General features: G+C 43.5%; 1 protein-coding gene across 2 annotated transcripts in view; it reads right to left on the reverse strand.

The window, feature by feature from the left end:
- Window positions 1-6,336: 6,336 nt before the first annotated feature.
- Window positions 6,337-22,005, reverse strand: part of anos1 (anosmin 1) — a 40,086-nt gene continuing 24,417 nt past the window's right edge. For both annotated transcript variants that reach the window (XM_023415972.2, XM_023415973.2), the window contains 10 exons: window positions 20,479-20,663; window positions 20,008-20,137; window positions 17,491-17,696; window positions 15,689-15,833; window positions 14,230-14,376; window positions 11,410-11,498; window positions 10,107-10,278; window positions 9,542-9,762; window positions 8,691-8,832; window positions 6,337-7,512 (listed from right to left, as the gene is read on the reverse strand). In XM_023415972.2, coding sequence (XP_023271740.1) covers window positions 7,454-7,512; window positions 8,691-8,832; window positions 9,542-9,762; window positions 10,107-10,278; window positions 11,410-11,498; window positions 14,230-14,376; window positions 15,689-15,833; window positions 17,491-17,696; window positions 20,008-20,137; window positions 20,479-20,663 — 1,496 coding nt within the window. In that variant the 3' untranslated portion in view covers window positions 6,337-7,453. The remainder of the gene's footprint in view (window positions 7,513-8,690; window positions 8,833-9,541; window positions 9,763-10,106; window positions 10,279-11,409; window positions 11,499-14,229; window positions 14,377-15,688; window positions 15,834-17,490; window positions 17,697-20,007; window positions 20,138-20,478; window positions 20,664-22,005) is intronic.

Here is a 22,005-nt window from a genome sequence, read left to right on the forward strand (position 1 = left end):
GTCTTTATTAATAGAACAGTAATAAGGTTTTGATAGGGGCACCTCTTGGGCAGACTTGGTGGTTTAATACAGAGTAAAATACCAGGACCCTTTATGAGTCACTAAATAACTGTAGGGTAGGCTTATTAGAAAGTGAGCAAGTCATTAATAAAGGGTTATTCCACCACAAAAGTTCTTTATAATTAGAATTGAACAGGTAGTTTAGGACAAAGCACACCGAGGAGCATATAGCAGGCAAAGGGATTCTTCATAAAACAAAAACAATTGATCTTATAAATGGTTTATTACTGACATATGAGGCATTAATTAAACACAAATAAGTTATTCATTAACCACTGATTACACCGTTAGCCACAACTTTTATAAAGTTAGCTTTGTTAGAAAACGGGACCAACTTTTCTCACACAGACTTGAAAAATTAATTCAATATTTCTGAGTTAGTTTGTGAAAACAAGCGGAAGTCAGTATTTTCGGAGAAATTTATATTCATGTATGAGTCAGTTATGTTATGTTATGCATTTCATGATTTCTTTCACATTAACACCCAGAACCATCATTCAAAGCTGACCGAGGACCACATCCACCACGTCTAATGGCTCTGAGTGTTGCTGGCATATGCTGAGAGAATCCGGCGACGTGGAGGGCAGTTGACTTTCACGTCAAGGCCCTCTGTTTGACATCATGTTTTCTTAATGAGAACCAGCTGCCAGAGACATCAGCATTCAACTTCATACCAAAAAAAAAACCCAAAAAAATAAAAAACATGAAAGTTTGAGCTTTAAACATGTCCAGATTCCTTTGTACGCTATGGGCAGAACTAGCCTGCTCGTCAGCATTACAATCAATGGTGCCTGTGATCATCAAGGGTGGAAATAAGCCCTTAGCCTTGGCACACACACACACACACACACACACACACACACACACATGCAGGATGAAATACCGCATATTCATTATATAAACATTGTGGTTTGCGAATCATGTGCTGGCTTTGTTTTGTAATGTATTTACATCAACATATTCATACAAAATAAAAACAAAAAAATCATATTATCCTGGTGCTAATTTATCTGTGGAGTCAATTGCTGCGCCATGTTGTTGTGGGTCTGTAATAGCTTTTGCCTCTCTGACCAGTGATTGCAGATATAAGCTGTTCTTTTACAGAGTAATCAATTTCATGCTCTCTTTTCAGCTCATGCCTCGTTTTGATTTTCTCAAAACCAACAAATGGATTTAACAGAAATTTTGAAACAAATGTCCCAGTGTGTTTGTATATTGTGAACAAAAATGATCTCAGATGCCATCTGACCATATGTAAACAAACAGGTACATTTAATATTTTGGGTATAAACCAGACGTTCTTCCATGGGGAGAGAGAACACAGCAGACAGACATGTAGATTGGCTGTTTAAAAGATAGTCTTTGCCAGTCTGGAACAATCAAGAAGGAGACAGCAGGTTTTCCTCAGAGAAATTTGTGGATTCAATTATGCAGCTGTGTCTGTGCTGATGTAAAGAGCAAAGTACAGCCCTCAAAAGACACTCTTCCTCTCTTCTCTGCTCTTTTTTTTTCGGTCGCCCCGGTTTATTTTTGAGATACTGAGGAAGCCAAGGCGCTGAAGCATAGTGTTTACACATCAAATTATCCCTGTTATCATTTCCTCTTTTACTGTAACAGCTGCCCTGTATGGCAGAAGTAACATCCTATTAACACCTTTGAATTAGTGTTCAGAGTTGGAGATGTGTTTGCCTGTGCCTGCCTTGAGGAGTCTTTTAGCGGCACGGCCAGCAGGAAAAGCGGTGGATGCTCTGCTCTCCCCTGACGACATCTATTTCAACATCCTCTCTGTGGATTCCATCTGAACTCAACCCCTGACCCCTTCCCTTGTCCCCGAGCCTGGGCCCTGCCCTCACGCTCCCGTCCATCCTCCTGGGTACATGCTGACCTGTGACCTTTGCCTCGCCTCTGAGGCCCGGCCACCGACCCCGCACACAGACTTCATAGGAGAAAAGAACACAAGACGGGAAGTTGCCCCTCATCACTAGTCACGCCTGGGGGGGTGTACTGTATTGTGAACAGCTGACACCAGACATTGTAAAAGTGTCAGCTGTTGTATTTTGAGTTATTACCTATGAATTGCATCATTTAGAGCAAATTGTACCTCAAAACAAACTCCTGTAACACTGGATTGACCAGTATGAATAGATGATAACATACCGCACTGCCTAACTTCATTAATTAGGAGCGGGTCACTTGGGTCAACATGTGTTTACTCTCAGGAAGAAGCATTAAGGGGATTAACACTAATCAGAGGGGATTATAAGCAGCCATTACCCAGCTGTATGGTACTCTCCTGCCTGATCTCTTCACTTTGTAGGCCTGTGGAGTAGGATGTTTGGTTTGGAAAGAGGGATCGAGATAATGACTCCTCTGGTGACGTTTTCTGTGTAAACACAAACACACTGGACCTCTTGCTTACCTTTGACCCAAAGAAGTTCCAAGTCCATTAAAGAAAGTGTGTTTTACTGCAGGATAAGGATCGGCAGAGTCTTGCTGGAGTAATGGTACAGGTTATCATCCAATATTCTTTCTATGGTTTTACACACTGAGGTACGTCTTCATTGTGTAAATATGTACAATGCAATTCAGTAGCTCTGATGTAAATCCTCTGTTTGTGGTGCTAATATTTGTTGACACTGTCACAATGGTGTTGATTCAAATACATGATCATTTTTTAAGGCTGTAGTTAGTGTTAGTGTTATTACTCATTCTGCGCTATTAGGACTTTTACTTTTGATACCTTTAGTACATTTTGCCGATTACACTGATGCACTTTTAGTTAGATTTTAATATTTTGCCTCGCATCATATATTAGAAACACATCTTTTTATTATGGAAACCAATATCTCTCCACAACCGCTGCAACAAAATTACCATAGAGCTGAATTGCACCTCTCTGACACAGTATCAGAAAAATGTAACATTATGGTGGTGATATTGTATTGATTTCACTGCAACTTACAATGACAGTATGACAGTATTATAACAGCTCAGCAGCTGACTTGCATCCTGTACGATCCAAGATGGCAAATCTTCATTTCATCTAAAATACACACCAAAGAAACCTGTCCCAGGCGGAATCTAGGAAATCGTGTTCCCTGTGGAGTCACAGAGGCAAAGGAAATTGTTCCTAAAATGAAAGGCAGAAAAAACACACGTTATCTCTCCGTCTCGGGATGTGTTAGTGTTATTACTTCAGTGTTCTGGTAGCGTTGCTTTCTTAATCTTCGCACACGCATGTGCTTATCAAGCTTTTCACTTTGTCTACTTTGAAAGAACAGGAGAAGAATACTACACTTGCCAACAGTGTTGTAGCTCTAGTGCCTGTATAATGTGTGGCACGCATGTTCTCAGGTCTGTCCATGTGTTCTGGTCTTCATTAGACCTAGACTGAACATCTTTGCGGCCTGACAGAGAGATCCTTTCATGTGTCCCCTGCCTGGTCCCACTCACCAGAGCCTAACCAGAAACATGCCACTGCCCAGGGCAAGGTCAGATTTCTCACCATACCACAGCATTAAAGCAACATTGCCTTTCCTAATGGAGGGGGGAAACACTCTGGTTATTTTTCATCAATCTCACAAACAATATATTCCATCTCATCATATTGAAGGAGTACCCACACGAATGGACATAGTCCTCCATGTGGTAGTAATCTGGAGCAAATGCCTGGCTCTGCGCGATGATCTCACTGACCTGAAACTCACATGAGAGTAAAATTTGGAGCTTTGGAATCATTCAGGTTACGATCGGTGTCATCTGAAATGGGGAAAGTAAAGTCCATCCGTTTTATTTTTCGCCTCATTCTTCAAAGTCAAAGCTGGGATTGAACCTATCATCAGAAACCTGAACTCCACCCATCCTCTCAGGAGTAATGTTACAGTGGTTCAGTCAACTATTGTACGATGACCCATAAAAGTGACTTAGATTTGATAAATAGTGATGCATGGCTCATTGCAGTGTTAATCTGCAGAACGGGTGCAAAGAGGTCAGAGGAAATGTGTGGGAGAAACAGCCTATCTTTGTTGCGCTCCGCTGAAAGGACTCTTGTGTTATTCTCAACTCTAATAAAATAGGGGCTAATGTCAACCAGAAGACAGGTAAATATTTAACTGACTGGAATTATTCAAAGAACCAAATGAATAATACTGTTTTCAGAAATATGTGTTTAAATTCGAAAGCAATATCCCCTGCCTGACTTTCACAATAGGGATGTAATGTCATGCAAAGTGAATAAGCCCTCACTGGCCTTGTACCATCAGAGACAAAGCTTTTGTACTGACGACTAGCCTATTATTTAGTTGTTGCATTTTTTCCTTTCTTTTATGTCCTCGGAGACTTGGACGTCTTGCAACATGCCTCAAAGGAGGCTGGAGGCCCTTTTGTTTTGAGGTTTTCACACTTGAGGGCCATGGTATTTGCTGTGTGTAGAGCGGGACTGTGACAGTCTGAAAGGGAGAGGGGCTGGGCTGGCTCGCACAGAAAGGAGCCTTGGCTAAACACTGGCCCGGCTCCTAGAAAAGAGTGAGGGATTAGTGTGCACAGACCAAAAGGAACTAATCTCCTGTGACATAATAGAACTGTACATAAACAACATCCCTGAGAAGTGAGTGGCGAAGCACTGACTGAGTGAAGAGGCTGAGTGTGTGAAAACAAGGGCTCGGAATAATTTGTCGCTTGCTGTGGAAAATGGTGACAAGAGTAGACCTCAAATCTGAACTTCAGGACAGCACACACAAACATACTCATAACAAAACACACACACTTACACACACACACACACAAATATGCAAACATCGCACACCCATTTCAATTCATACAGACAAAAACAATCCAGTGTTTGACACCGATTAACCTCCAACAGCAAAATAGGAAACTAAGCCTTTGCTGGCGGCACATTAGAATAATAATATATATTATATTAATAATATGTCAATTTGGGGAGAGTAATTTTCGCTAAGTGTATCAAAGGTAAGGCAAATTAGATTTGCAATTTGAAACAAGACCATGGCTCAGGGGGCTCAACGTGTTGTGCATTCTGAGATGCTTCTCTGCCCACCGCAGTTGTAGAGTGTGGTTATCTGAGTTCCCGTAGCCTGTTCCTGTCAGCTCCTACCTCACCTCTCTCGTCAACAAGGTGTTTGTGACTGTTGTGTGTGAAAAGCCCAGTTCAGTAGTCACAAAAGCAATAAAACCGGACCATCTGGCACCAACAAGTTTGTCAAAATCACATTTTTTCCCCTCATGTTTGATGTGAACATTAACTGAAGCTGCGGGCCTGTATCTGCATGATTTTATGCATTGTCCTGCTGCCAACATGATGAAAATTGTATGAATAAGCAGGTGTTCCTGATGAAGTGCTCGGCGAGTGTATGTTGAAAGAACAAAAATGAAATCCAATCGCTGCTGGATTCCCTGCACGTTGTAATCGTGATGAAAACTTCATCAAAAGTCTGTGTCTTTTGAAGTTCAGAATGCTTTGGTTTGGATGTCAGCAACAATCAAGGCAGATGCAGAGGTGTGTATACTCTGATGAGTGAAACACCAACTGGTGAAGACGCTCAAATTCAGTGGTGCAGTTCAAGACAGTTTTTAACAAACAGCTCTTGTCTCTATGGAGGTTGAATGCACGTCCTGTGAGTCACTTCAGACAAAAAGCATCTGCAAAAGGAACATAATGTAATGGCAGGCTCAACACATCATATATTTCTGGTGTAAATAAACCTCTATCTCACTGAAACTATTAGGAAGAATGTAATGATGCAAGCCTGCCTGGAACACGCGATAAAGAAAGCACTATTAAACACAGTTCTGCATGCAGTGCTTTCAGGATTATTATTTGTATGCTAGAAAAGGCTTTCATCCGACATCCACACATCTACTGTGGGCTTAAGTCTCACAGTGTCACTCTTAGCTTTATTTTCTTGTAAACATTTCCACTTTTCATTTTATGAGGGTGAAAGGCTGCTGAGCAGAGGAGGGATTTAATGCTTTTCAAACACACAAGCGCTCTGAGAAGCAGAACATTATGTTGAGGGGTGACCGACCTCAGCGATGGTAAATTCACTTGGGCTGTTCAGCTAGATGACCTGTTTATTTGGACTTGCAGAGCGCATGTCTCGGGCTCCTGGACCGATCAGTGAATATGCTGTACACAGTCTGCCATGGTGGATTTTACAGCCAAAATAAGCAACAGTAACTGCCAAATAGCATTGGGAGGAGAAGCATGTCTATTTACTGCTCGCAGCAGCTTCAATTAAACAAACTGCAAAGGGAACTGGTTAAGGATTATTTTATTACTTAGCAGTTTGTACAGTTTCTACCATGGAAAAATAACATGTAACATAAGACTGTATTTACAATTCCATTTTTACAAAATGTCTTTACAAGATTTTTTGCCGGTTCAAAAGTTTGAGACTAAAACACACAAAACATACACATTCACACACATCCAAACCAAACTTTGTAATACACACATAAATAAATATAGACATTCACTGACTGTTCCACGACAAATATTTCTACAGCCAAGAACATGTACAATTCATCATTTCCACACAAGTTATAATTTCATTAATAAACATTACATATTACTCGCAATATAATTCTTTGTTAATCTGTTAATGAAATATTGCTAACATATTGAAAAGAGGTAACACAGCCATTATTTCATGCCAACAGAATGCTAACGGTTGTCATGCAAAACCATTACGAGCTTTCAATTTGAAGCAAGTAATTCATTTACAGTTCAAAAATAATCAAATGTACTACATGCAACATACTACGTGAAATATTCTGGGTTAGACAACAATGACTTTAGTTACATTATCCATCAGTATTGACTGTATGCCTAAGCGCCTCTTTAAAGGGTAACACAAAATAAATAGATGAATTTCTACTTTTCTTTCTTCATGAATAAACAATCGCTTTACATGTCTGGCATTTCCTACCATCCATGCTCAACCATCTTCGATCATGTTGCCAAAGTTATTGTGTTTCTTTAAACAATGTCCTAATTGTTTGTCATTAATCAATTGATCAAATCCAGTTGAAATGGTTAATATCTTAATCGATGCCTACAATGACAGCTGGATCACAACAATTTGAGAGGGTTTCTGCATCTTACTTTTACCCGGGAATTTCATATCCTTATGATTTCACTGTACAGACCGACCCGTCCGGTGCCTTGTGTCAGTCAAGAGAGAGGGGCTAAGAAGGAAAGCTGATGTGTTGTGGAGCCTGGAGAAGATGGACCCATATTTCACGAACAGGGGGGTCAGTTCATGGTCTGGTGCGCTGTGTTTCTGTTTGGTTCCACACGTTCCTTCCCTGACAGCCTGGAGCAGAGAGCCACTGGTACATCTCCCCATTGGGTTTGCCTCGACTATGAAACTCAGTGTCTCTCTACTGATGGCTTCTGGTGATGAGAGTGGTGCTGCCGGAGTCTGGGTCCTAGAAAACACACATCGTCAGAGACCGATCAGATACCACTTGGAAGACTGACATGTTATTAATAAATTTGATAATTTCGTATCGATGATCATTGTTTTTCTTACTTGCTGTTACTGATCGTGTTAACGACAGTGGTAAGCCTGTTATCTAAGTCATAAAAACCTTTTACATCCTCTCCTTTTGCTGAGCTAATCACCCAGTGTTAAGTGTCTTTTCCATAAAAATGATGCTGATAAGACAAAATAATGTGGCAGAAGCACAGCAGCATTCCTTAAACACTGCAGATTTCTTGGCAATGTGGGTGCAGCAGGAACAAGCTGTAAACAACACTGACATATTATCCCCTAAAAAAGTTGATACGGCAAACTTGTTAGGAAACAACTGCCCATACATCCATCAGATACAAATCAGCATTAGCTTTTATTTATGTTCTTTGGCAACATTCACTCTTCTTTTAGCTTCTTCTTTTAGCTTCCTTTTGTCTCCACCAATTCATGAGGGGAATATCTGTGTCTTTAGCTGCTAAATGCTCCAGCGTGTTCATTAGATAGCTGGCCATATTCTGCTGGTGAGGTACAACAGAGTGGATTTTTAGAGATTTTTCCTTGAAAACAAGCTGCCTCCTGCAGCTGGGAACTAATGAGTGGAGTGAGAGTGAACAACAACAGTGAGGTTGCATGCAGGGAAATCAAATCAATGAGCTGACAGAGACCAAAACAGCTCTGTGGAGCCTTTCGGTGTCCGCCATTTTACCGGGAGTTATGAGCCGCACTGTTTCCAGTTTCCAGGCAACGTGTTGATAAGTGAGCTAGATTTTGTTGTCATTGGATAAAGCCAGGCTAGGTGTTTCCCCTTGATTCCAGTCTTTATGCTAAGCTAAGCTAGACTGGCTGCTGACTGTAGCCTTATATTTGTCGCTCCGACGTCAGAATGGTAGCAATCTTCTCATATAACTCTTGGTAAGAAAGCCAATAAGCGTGTTAACTAAAATGTTGAGGATAAATGGAAGACAGTATGCTGTTGGCACTGAACACACACATGAAGTAGCACCAACGAGTACCACAATACTTTTTAAAAAATCTGGAAGATTATCACTTTAACCGAGCTAATTAAGGTACAACTCATAAATTCCTCAAGTCGTTTGACATGGCAACAGCTGACAGTGTCTTAGTACTCACGGTGTTGAATGACTGGTAATATGTTCGGGGTCTGGAAGGTCTTGACAGTGGCAGGACCTTCTCCTCCAGTTGTTATGACCTGGACCTCCAGTCTGTAGTAGGTGGACGGCCGCAGGTTGGACACTACCAGCAAGTTATGATCCTGCCAAGAGAGGGAGGAGAGCAGCAGAAGACACGCAATCAGCTGAAATACAACAGAACGTGCCTTTGAATTTGACAGGACATGGATGTGAATTTGGCTGTCGACCAGGGGAGTATCAGCCGCATAGCTGTCTTTGCACAAGCCACAGACAAAAACAAAGACTTTGTTTTCATAAGGCTTGCCGTCTCTCTTCTTTGCTGCCAGCTTGATAAAGTGTGCGGTGGGTGGTTTTATTTATAGACGAGCTCCAGAGGCTGGGAGGTGCAGATAGGCGGAACGTGTTGTTGATGGAGAAGATTATGTCAAAGAGCGGCTTTTTCAGAGCTCTCACGGAGGATGAAAGAGGAAGACGTGAAGGCAGATGAAAAGGTAGAGGAGGAGAACTTCCAGCAGGACACAACACTTCCTCAGATCTATCCCTGTGTCTGTCTACACACCACCGCTTATCACAAGATTCATGCAAAGAGACCACAACAGACTTATCCCTAAATCACCCTCACCTCTGACAGATGCTGTGAAATGAAATGATGAAGATAGAACATACTTTCCTGCAGCAAGGGACACTTTTCTGACTATATATGACAAAGCGCTGTCCCTGTGGTGTATGGAAACATCTTTGAAAACACATGAAAACAGCCTTCACTGCCTTTGCCTGCTATTAAGCGAGTTAAAACAGAAATCAATCCTGTTTTAATGATGAACCACTTACTGGAGGCAGGATCTGGGACTGGGAGATGATGCTGTTGGGTAAACTGTTTTGCCGACTCTCGGTGGTGATCTCAGCCCAGGTGACCTGGAAGCCTGTGATTCGCTGATGGGGAGCCACCCTGGACACGCGCCACAGGAAGTTGCCGGTGATGTTTCCCTCGTTGATGGAGAAGGAAGCTGTCAGGTTCTCTGGCTTTGCCAAAACCTTTGGAAGCCCTGGTGCTGTTAGGAGAAAACTAGTTAGCTTTACAGGTGCTGGGAGGTGGGTTTTCTTCTCTTTGGACATAACCAGGCTAGCTATTCCCCCATGTATCCAGTCTTTGTGCTGAGCTAAGCTAACTAAGGTGCTGGCTGTAGCTTCATATTTACCATAGAGACATAAGAGTGGTACCAACCTTCTCATCTAACTCTTGTCAAGAAAATGAAAAAGGATATTTCCCAAAAATGTCAAACTGTTTTTTTAACAGTGTATTAATTTTATGGTAATAATAATATGCTACAGTGTCTGATGATTGTGTTGCTGCTAGCACAGCTGCCCTTCATGTGTCAAACCACTGAATACTCACCCCCCTCCCCTGGGCAGGGGATGTGTTTGTGAGTCTTGCTCCGGATGGTAGCACAGGACGGGGTGAGGAAGGTGGTGCTCTCATCCTTGGAGCGTCTCTTGGACTTCAGCATGTGAACCGTGACTTTGTACTTGCAGGAGAACAGCAGGCCCGGGAGGTTGATGTAGTTCTCCTGAGCCAAGAAACACATTATTCAGCCCTGATGACTTCGACATGTCACCCAGGTCAGCTCCCATGGAGCTTCAGAGATAATTAAATACACAGCGCCGGGGCAGATCACATTCCCACTCAGGCCTCAGGAACATGCCCCACATCATAGGACCACGGAGAACACTCACATGGTAAGGGTTACACCATTCTCCAATTTAAACTGCAATATAAATGATTTTTTTTTTAATAGCCCTTAAATGCAAAAACAAAGATGAACTTAATTAGGAAGCAGTAACCAAAGTGGATTCATGTGTAATTTGAAAGAAAAGACCTGTAAATCCATGTTAATGAATTCTGTGCAGTGCCTTACACTTTACACTGACTTCAGACTTTAATTATCTATTGATCTTAACAAAAAGCGCCTCTCTCATCTCTTTTCGAGGAAACAAAAAAATCACGCTGACTAGTGGATTTAGATCTTGCATTTGTAATAAAGAGGTTCTACATTAATAGGCAGTCTCTTGAGAAAGAAGGCGCGTATATTCTCTCTGATATGAAACAGCTTTGATTAAAAGTGAATGAGGCGCTGTGCTCACATAAAAGCACAAGCCTGGAATCCTTCCCAGTGATCTATAGAAAATGGATGTATATTTCCTAGCAACCAGAGCGACGGTCCCCAAAGAATGTGTTGATTGCCAGGCCTCTGCCATCCTGTATCAGCCTGAGCCCAAACAGTTAACCCCCACCCCCCCCAGGCTCCCCCAACCCTTACACAGACCCTATTGCACCCTAAAGGAAAGCCCCATGCAGAAGCTTCGCTGGAGCCGTTGGAGGTGAACGATCCCCCATTCCGGGAAACATTTTTTAAAGTAAATGCGTTTTATTGGCCAACACACCACATGCCTGACCACACGACTGACTCATAATATTCCAAACAACAGCCAGCGATTTGCCCAGTGCAAATCCAACACAACAGGGCTTCAGGCTCACTCAGCGGAGTTGTTTTCTTTAGAAGAGCTGTCCTTTATAAACATCGGACAAAAAGCTTAGCCACATGCTTTGCATAGCACAGAGCTGCTGATAGAGTCATACATCTGCACTATGCACTCTGTGATCCGGTCTTCAGCCGTGAGGTGGACCGCTGGAGACTAACCTGCGTGACAGATTTCTCTGGTCCTCGGGTCTCGTTGTGGCTGCAGTACTCGGGCATCCACTGCACATGGTAGCGACTCACTGCGGGATCTGAAACGAGGAGGATGAGAGGAGAGAATGGCAAAGACACGGCTTAGTTTTCAGATCTAATGATTTTATATATTTTTTATAAAATGTAAAAACACTCCTACTTCAACATTTTACCTACGAAAAAATATGCAAAACGTAGGATTGGATTAATTGCTAGTGTCAAAATGATCAAATGAGATCAGATAGTGCATCGACAGAAAATGTATTGACGTATCTGTCCTGGTGTGTTTGGCTTACAGAACAAGAAATTTGGCCTCTTATCGGTAGGTTGACTGATTGAAAAATAATACTGCTGCATTACTGCTGATGGAGCAAGTCAAGGTGGAGATAACTTCACACACTGTTTAATAGTTCAATTTTTATAACAATGCATCGTATCTATGAGGTCATCGCAGGTTTTGTATTTGAAATCTTATTGTTGCAAAGTGTAGTTCAGATGAAACAGCAAGATAAATCACAAGGTTAGCTGTTTGATCCCCAAGCTTCTCCTCCACATACCAGCGTGTCCTTGAGAAACACATGTGCACACATGAAACTCCCTTTAAACGAAGTGCATTGTGTTTCCAAATGAATGTGATGCAACTACAGTGATCAATACATGCATGTAGTGGAGTAAAAGGTTCTGCCTCTCTCCCTCTGAAATGAAGTGAGATAAAGTAGCTTTTAAAACCTTAAAGCTGCACCTCAGCACAGCACATGAGTAAATGTACTTGGTTACGTTCCACCACTGAACATTAATATGATATCAAGAGACAATCTGACAGACTGAAATGATTAACTGATCTGTATCTCACAGATTGCAACACTCCCTATCTGAGCAACTGGTATCACTGTTTCCATTATGGATGATCGCGATAACTTATGTCTCTGAAAATAAAAAAAGAAACTTGAAAGCGCTTCCTTCTTTATCTCTGCGTTCGCTTATTCACATGATTTTCCTGTTTCCCGAACCTTTTCCTTTTGTTCGCTGAAGGCTCGATTCCCGAACCAAACTTCTTCTGCTTCGACTTTAAGGATTTGTATTCTCATCAGCGGAGCAGAAGCCCTGGTCATGCTGGGACATACTCTACTCTCTTCGCTTGCAGACTGCAGCTGCAGCAGCAACAACATTCGCTCCGTTACTGTACAGTAGCTCCACATAAGCTAATCAGCAGTGTTTGTCTGCCCATCACTCCCATCTTATGTTACCAGATTTATTATTCATTCGACTGTGTCGCTCGGATATGTGAAATACTTCTCCGATTAATAATTGAGTTATGCTATGTTCGCCCCTTGGCGGGGGCCTGCGTTGTAGTGGGGAGATAAAAGGGGTCCTTTGAAGGCTTAGACACAGATCTGGCACTTGGAGCCCCTGAGCTCTTTGGAAGCAGAAGAGAGGAATTACAGGGAACCGGGAAATCGGGGAAAAAATAAACAAGATATGTTTAGCTGGGTCTGACGGAGAGGGGAAGTGGTATGTAAAACAAGAAATAGGACATGGAAATCAGGTAAAGAACAGGACCTCAGCAATGTTCGATAAATCATGACTAGAAGCGAGCCTCAGAAGTACCGCCACCGCTAAACTGCTGTCTATTGTCTGGGTGTTGGGCAGACAGCGATATATTATCTGAGCTGGTGCGCAGTAAGGTTCGCTTTCTTCTGCTGGAGACAACCCAGAGGACGGGCTGCTTTGGCTCACAGAGACAATGAGTGAGAGTTTAATCGTGGTTCAGTTACCCTGTCCCTTTTCTCTGACACACAAAGCAGACGTCCAGAGAGTCCGGGGCCGTCTGTACGTGTGTATGTTTACAGTGGTGGAGCGCAGGCTGTCAGAGTCAAAGCCTGGGGTCATCCCTCACACTAATGAGTGGCGGTGACACGCACACACCGCAGACCAGCACCGCAAACAAGAGACAGAAAAAGAAGCTGGACCGGGGATTAACTCTGCTCTGCAACACTGTGATTCCCAAGCTGTGCTCGACCCCCGTCAGCATCACTCAGCTCTCTGAGTCCAGGCCAACCTTGCAAACAGCTCTGGGCCAACTCTATCTTCCCCCTCGCTCTCCCTCACTCTGATTCAGCAGTTGGTGTCTCACCAGGCCTCTCCTTCAGCCAGGGTTTGCATTCTTGACTCTAAGATGTGGAGTTTGGCTTGGGCGATGACATATATTAGTAACATAACATAGACCAGTGAATGGGACTTGACAGGTTACCCTGAGAGCATGGCTTTCAAGGTTTCCATATTTCCACTCCGGTATTAACAGAAGGGTTGGGGAATGGACACCGCTGGGACAGGCATTCCTATAGGCTTTAACCCCTTGCGGTGCCGCAACCCACGGCCGTTTCTGTTCTCTATGACATCAGGTCTTGTAAAACAAAATGGGCTGCTTCGACGCTAATGCAAGGGCGAGGATCTATTAAATACAGCTGTCAATAAATCCCATTGCACGGCTCCGGCTCTGTGTGTTTATTGTTCTTTACTGAACGGTGGCTCCGCTCTACCAGCGCATGTGCAGTTTTTCACCAATTTGCCCAGAAGTCACATTCCCAGCTCTCACAAAGACACATTCTTTCATTTATTACATTTACACCATTTGATACCACATTTATAAAAAGGAATCTTCCATTGTTTGAGTAACTAAAACTCAGCCATAACACTTTATTATGGTTTACATGTGTCATAGTGATTGATGGGCATAATGGGGTGCTAATTAGATTCTAACAAAGCTATAAATCAATACAGAGCGCATACCTCCCCGGTTCTTCCAGTAGACACGGACCTGCAGCTGGCCATCCTGGTAGAAGGGTGTGCCTACCTCCAGAGGGCCAGAAGGGCGTTTGGCCAGGGTTGAACCAAGAGGGGATATCTCCTCCTTCTTTGACTTGAGCACCGATTTTACTGGGAAGAGAAAGGAGAAATGTTTGCTGCTGTAGCTAAGACACAGCAGCAACTGTGTTGTGGCAAACTCTCCAGCATGGTAACAAAAACACACAATTATTTCTTTGTGAAACCACAGCAGTAACAACACGTTCTTTATGCATAGATCTGGTGTAATGTGATGGGTACACACACAGCACTAACACTGCCAAGGTTAGAGTCAATTCCCTATAGAGCCACACACGCTTAAAATGTACACATTCGTAGCACTGAGGCTCGGCCTGTGCTTCCTAAACACGCAGGAGCTCCGGATGAATGCAGTCGTGCTGTCGGTGTACCTTGGCCATTCCTGCTTTTTGCAATTCTCACGATGATTGTTTGCCTGAAGACTCGGCAATTTAGAAAAATCCAACTCTCAAGAAAAACAAAGAAAATTGGAATCTGCTCGGTTGGTTCAGCCAAACCCATATGGATCTGCAATCACAAATCCGCAGCTCCTTCCAGGCTTTTGTTTGATTTCAGGAAGTGCATGACCCTGCATGTGACTCCTGATTGCACCTACCATGCTTACTTGGCTGCCACATATCCTCCATCAGTTTCTGAATGGGGCCATAATCAACACTAAAGTGTTTTGGCTAAACGTCAAATGACATGTACATATATAGTGTAACAAGATTAAGCATCTACAGCCATGATAGCGGCTCTGTGTGGCTATACAGCTGCGCTTTGTGCTACATGCTAACATCAGCATGCTAGCATACTCACAATGGCAATGCTACTGTGCTAATATTCTAGTGTTAAGAGGGTTTAACACACTCACTATCTTAGATTATGGTGCCATCATGCTACCAATTGATCATCTGCACTGCATGCAAAGTGCAGCTGGGGCTGATGGGAGCGTCACTAGTTTTGCAGTAATTTGTTAATAAATGAAAGTATTGGACAAAGTGAAATTTTGACATGATCATCGCCCTAGAGGAAAATCAGGGGATCAAAGTTATTAAAATTCACTCTGAGGAGGAGTGCACCAAAAATCATGACAATCCATAGTTGTCGAGACCTTTCCCTTGAAAACCACAAAAATCAATCTCATGATGACGCTACCGGCTAAGTCAGGGGATCACCAGAGTCTTTCGGATTCATCTTCTGGGAACCACAAATGTCATGGCAATCCGTCCAATAGTTGCTGAGATATGTCAGTCTGGACCAAATAATTGAACAAATGGAGCGACACTGCCATCACTAGGTCCGCGTCGCCAGGGTGCCTCAAAAACATTATTAAAAACAAGTCTGACAGCTGAATGAACGATAGAATATTAGCACCAGCGTTTACCTGATTCATTATTCTGGGTGGTGCTGAAGTGGAGAGAAGCCTTGGAGCTCTTCAGTCGCACCTGTCCCCAGTATGTGACAGCCTGCAGCTCCACAGTGTAACTGTTGTTTTGCTGAAGTCCCTCCAGATCCACCCAGCTCTGAGCCTGCGACGAGAGAAAACACTAGCATGTTGGCATGTGTATGTTACCGCACTGTCACTTGAGCCTCCTTTCAAAGCCCTGTCACCGTCCCAGTCATAGTTCCAGCTCTGCTCTGCTCAGCCCGGGCCAACTGGGGCCTGTGGGAAAGCCTTGCTTATTGAGAACACATGCGGCGCTGAGGAAGGCACCGTGGCGAAGAGATAGCCTTCAGGGCCTTGTGAGGGAGCCATGTTATCAGAGCCTCCCAGGGTTTCCTCACTGTGTTTGACTTCCAGCATTCCACCATCAGCGTGAGCTCGATGAGTTTCTTGTTATTGACTGTGCGTGTTTTGACATTCCTCTACCAGCAGGCTGCTTTCAAAGCCCCGAGGTGCCAAAGTGGAAACCAGTAGTACATGTGTCAATAGGTGTCTGGTGTCTCCCACCTCTATCTCCTCTGTGCCACATCTGCTTTGCATTTCAAAAACTAATTCAGGAGAAGACTCTAGTGAGGTGTGTGTGGACTGTCTAGACAATCTGTCTTTCTGCTCTGTCTAATGAAACGCTACTGAGCCACAGATACTGAGCCACAGATACGTGCTATCAAGTCACGTGTTACTGGATATATCGTGCAAATGGCTCACACAACTTTTAATTACCAAATGTATTCATGTATGTGTACGTGTATAGTCGAGCGTCAGTGATCTGTCATATGATTTCTCTGTGAGGTCAATCAATGTTTGCAAACATCCTTGTGTAATTTTTACATGGAAAGAAAAAAAAAAAACTTGTTTGCGACACTATCAAAATGTTTTTCTGTGGGTTCCTGAGTTGTCCAACTCAGGAAGTTTGCTCTTAGCTTGCCTGTTTGTTTGAGCTTGTGTAACCAAATTATATTTATCCTGTCTAGGTGATCGCAAGTGGGGGGGCGGGGCTTGGTCCATTTGACATGCCAGACAAAAGGGCCATGAAACCTCTTCTCTCTGGCCAGAGCAAATACTTGAGAATATTCCAGTATGCAAACTGAACTGCTCCAAAGAGTAATGAGGGCTTTAACAATAAGACTCAAGAAGAAGAAAAATGTTTCCTGGATGTTTTTAGCTGTTGTGTCCTGTTTTACTGAGTCTCTCCATGGTTTAAATATAATGTATCATGTAAAAGATAATAACAGGTTAGGAATTGTGAGTGTAGTTATACAACCACTCAAAGCTACTGAGTTCTATCTTAAAATAAGTAATAAATAAATAAACACCCATACCACTTAAAAAATAGCTGAACTACACAATGAAAGAGTTTGTAAGAGAAAAAATATGAATACAAACTGAGATATTCAAGAAACACAGACCCTGAAATCATGATTTATCACTTTAAATGGGGCTATTTATCACACTTAATGTGTTTTCTTTCAAAGCTTAACAGTGCGTTTAAGGTTCTTTCATCAGTATAAGGAATCAAAACAATGAATAACACATTGCACCAATCTGTGTGTGATTGATAACCTTGCAAGTACATGAAACTATTCCATGTTTAGCCTTTGCAGGCCTTCGTGGATGTTTACAGTCTTGTGTTGAGGCTCGAGAAGATGCTGAGATAATCCTGGACCAGACTCTGCAGTCTGGGAGAGAGGCAAAACAGGGAGGAAGAGAAAGAACACATCACTTAGACAGGGTGGGAAGATTACCCCGTTGGTGGTCTTTCTCCTTTTCTTCTTGGATGGCACCATGGACTTGGTGGACACAGTCCAGCTCCAGAACACTTTGTAGTGATGTATGGGGATATCGGGCTCCTCTGGCAGGGTCCAGTTGAGACGAGCTGTCACCAGGCCTTCGTCACCCAGCGTCACGTTGGTGATACGTAAGCTGGTTGGTGTGGGAGGGGAGGACGGATCTGAAGATGTAGCAGCAACAAGAAAACAACATTGTGAGTGTCGACAGATTTTAGTACATCTGCAGACATTTAGGGAGGAAGACAAAGAAGGTCCCTTGTTCTTGTATGTGACAAATCTTGGTGCTAAGGCAGTTTTTCTTGCAAGTATAATTTCAGGTTGGATGTATTACAGGCCAAGATACCTTTCACCACTTGACAGTTTGCTTTGCAGCTGAGGAGGGGGACCAGTGTGACACTGTGTAAAGTAATTAGTCCACCATTCACAATCTGCAGTGAGATGTTATGACAGGTGTCATGTCACATCTATGACAGCGTTCAGCAGGACTGAGAGCGCAGGTCAGGGGTTAACAAACACATGCTGCTCACTTTGGCTCCACACTCAGCATTCCGGTACTCTAACTAATGTGTGTGTGCATGTGTGTGTGTGTGTGTGTGTGCGTGTGTGTGTGTGTGTGTGTGTGTGTGTGTGTGTGTGTGTGTGTGTGTGCGTGTGTGTGTGTCCAGAGCAAAGCTGGTTCTGAATAATCCGTATGTGCTGTGACCCAGCCTGCTGCCGGCTGCTGATGTCAGCCTGGTGCAGGAGGAGAGGCACGGCCACATGCCAGACACACAGACCACAGGGAATAGCCCTGTAATGAGAAAATGATTCACGCCACAGCCCAATTGGCTCTCCTCTCCACTGCCCTCTCCCACCTGAAACACATTTAATCCAGTCCAAAAACACAATCGGTCACATCGGTTCTCCATACCAGCTGATGTTGGCCGTGCAAGATAAATAAGCAGTCAGCTCTTACAAATTGCCCTAACAAAGTATAGTAGTCCAAAATTGCAATCAGATGATATGGCCGTACTATATAAATAACAATGGCATGACACACCGGCCAGGAGCTCATCAAGTCCATGACAGCTCCCATCAATCTATCATCGTTTTGGCACTGATTGGTCTGATTGGAGATCAGTTTCCATCCCTGCAGCAGAATCCTTTTTCCCACCTGGTGTCTGGGTCTGTCTGACAGCCATGCAGAACACTCTGGGGAGCAAATGTATGACGAAGGACTGACAGGACAGGTCAACACACACACGCACGCACCACCAAACACTTTACTTTTTGTCTTTGGCACAGGTTTTTGGCAGAACATGGTTTGCACTTTGGACCTCAGCCAGTTGTAAACAACTTTATCTATCTCTTAACTTTATCTAAGTTTCTTGATATGCACTCTGAGGAAAAAAAAAAGACATGGTGGTCCACACAATGCAGATGTTTTACATATGACTTCAATGCTGCTTCCTGAGCCATTTAATCTCAATGTATGTGAACTGGTGGGCACATAGCTCTGTCTCTACAAGTCAAACAAACACACTGTATCTGATCTGAATCAGATGCAATCTAGTCACAATATTATATTCGCAAACGGTTGGCTGTAACTTTAACAAATGCCATCTGCAACACAACATGGCTATTTAGTGTCATTCAACACTGGAAACGCAGGGAAGGAGAATTAAGCTGTGACACAGGATGCCATCAGAGCTCGTTCACTAATCTGTGGCAAAGATCTGAAGTGCGCCTCGCTTACATCACTCCCGCTGGAAGCAAGACAACACTTGCATTCATTTGAAACCTGCAATATCCTGACTAATTCAGACATATTACATTTTATATGACTGTAAAGAGGGGGGGAAACCCCTCCTTTGAAGACATAAATGAAGATCTGGTTGCACCACAAAGAAGAACACCCAGTCACTCCTCATTACTTGGCATCAACATGAATTACCCTCCCTATTTAGCACGCTGGGTAAATGTGTGGAGACTGTGGAGGGGAAATACTTATTTACAAAATGGATTAACAAGGCTAACAAAATAATTCAACGGTTTAATACCCAAGTACAGTTTTAAATAAACACATGTGAGCAGTATGAACACCATCAGTCAAAAGTGACAAATGTATGTTTGGCTTTACCATATATTCGTATGCTGCTGCTTAATGGAGCCACGGGGTTGAACAGATTAGGAGGGGATCACACTGTCTTTCAGAGGCGCAAAGTGCAGGTGAATATAAACTAAATTCTTTCTCAGCGAAATGCAGAATTTCTTTCTGGAAGGATAAAGTAAGCTCGGATGACGAATTCAGCACATACACTTTGTTTGTTTGGTCAGATAAGAAGTCAAATCAGGTCTGAAAACTCTTTCCCAAGGGCTCCACCTGTTCCAAGGTCTTAACCATAACAAATGGGGGGCAGTGGGTGTCAAACAGGAACTTACACACAAAACAAGGCCACACACACACACACATATGTACATACACACACAGACCTCTGGAGGAGCGGAAGTGTTTGCTGGGTGCAGTGAAGCCGCGGGTCCCGTGGACATTGACTGCAGCAACTCTGAACTGGTACCATCTGCTGGCTCTGATGTCGGCCAGTTGGACGCGCTCCTCTGCAGTCTGAGAGACAGATGGGGGGGGGAGCAAACCACAGGGGTCAGGGTTCACGCAGGGTCACAGCCCCAATGTGAGTTTGCTGCCACATCAGTCATCTGTGTGTTTCTCTTTGCCAAACTTTCAAAGACACTGCGACTGTGAGGAATGCGCAACCGTGTGCAACAGTCTGTCGGTGCAGTGCAGCACTTTCACAGCTGTAGCACGTGACGCGCTGGGACATGTGAAGCTGAAACACTAATCTGATCAAAACAATGACCCAAACAACAAAATTTGATGGGATCTAAAGACAAAAACTTTTACTGGTGTGCCTCAGCATTTCACATGTGAGGTGCGCAGATTCCTACCTGTGCCACTGTCTGCCACTCTGTGGCGTCGTCCTCGCTGGGATGGATGCCATAGTTCCAGCGGCGCTGCACCACATAGAGGACGGGCTCCACGGATATGTTGAACTTGGACGACCAGCGGATTTCCAGCTGACCCGACAGCTGCTCCAAAAACACCAGCTCTTTCCTCGGCTTCAGAGGGACTCCTAAAAGTACAAGCAAGGAAGACGATGCCGTGACGAGAGTTAATACCACCCCTGTGTGGAACATTATAGGTGAAATTTGTTGTTTTCCTCTCGTGAGTGAAAGTCAGCTGGAAAGATAAACGACGGCATCAGAGCTGGACAGATACAGATTTGAAAATGAGACATGACCTCACCGCAATAGATTTAATACATGCTGTGGGTCAACAGCATCATCTTTCTACTGTGACAGATTGTGATATTTCCTGGCCAGAGTGATGTGTTTTATTAGCTGCGCTTCTTAGTAATGATACACACAGTTTGCATTTAGGTATGTGACATGGCACACGTAACGTCTCTCTCTTTCTCTCTCTCTTGCAGACACAAAACACACAAGTGCAAACATGCACACATATAGGTTAAGTTCATTTGCATCGTTGCACTTCACATTCAGCCTTTCAGACAAAGCTGATGTGGCCATGTGCAATAAATTAGAGCTCTATTAAGTGCAGGCCTGGGACAAACGCTCAGCCAAGTCGGACTGAGTCTCTCAAGTGAATTTATTGCAGTGGAGACGTAGTGAGCTGTTGATTGAGCGTCGGGCACAGTGATAATGAGATGGAGATTGGAAAAGCAAGTTTGGAAGTACAGGAGAAGGCTGAATACATCCCACAGTTCTCAATAAATCACCTAGCACTTCAGACCATTATGCTGGACCTCTGTCGCTGCCGAGCAGCCCACCACTGCTCCGCATTTATCAACAGCATCAACACACGCTCAAGGCTACTGCACAGCATGTCGGTAAACAACATAATCAAGACTGTGTTCTGTATGCAGAGCGCTCGATCTACTTATATCTCTATTCAGTCTTCATACACAGCACGTTAAAGTGATTGAATGATGCATATAAATCCTGGAAGATGGAGGAGGGTCCTTGAGCCACACGCATAGGGAGTCAGTACTTTGTTTTGTCCCGCTGATAACAGCTTTCTGCAAGCTAACAGCTGGGGGTCATTGTGCTGTGGTTTCACAGCTCCACAGCCGATCGTGTGTGTGTGTGTGTGTGTGTGTGTGTGTGTGTGTGTGTGTGAGAACAAACGTGTCACGTTTCCTGTGCAATACCGAACACCAAGGTAACCACAGCATTCCTCCTCTCCTTCTGTCTTAACTCATCTTCCCACAAAGTCACACAAGTACTCCTGCAAAGCACAAATCACACACAAAAATATAAACACACACACACACACACACACACACACACACACACAGGCTCGCTCTTCCGCAATATGTGGGAGGGAAACGAATACACTTTCTCTCAGCTTGCTCCTTCCAAAGATAGCTTTTGGGTCAGGTTTGGTCCAAGAAT

Source organism: Seriola lalandi, unplaced genomic scaffold (genome assembly GCF_002814215.2).
Source record: "Seriola lalandi dorsalis isolate HSWRI2012SDOR001 ecotype SW California unplaced genomic scaffold, Sedor1 jcf7180002054559, whole genome shotgun sequence".
Lineage (NCBI taxonomy): Eukaryota > Metazoa > Chordata > Actinopteri > Carangiformes > Carangidae > Seriola > Seriola lalandi.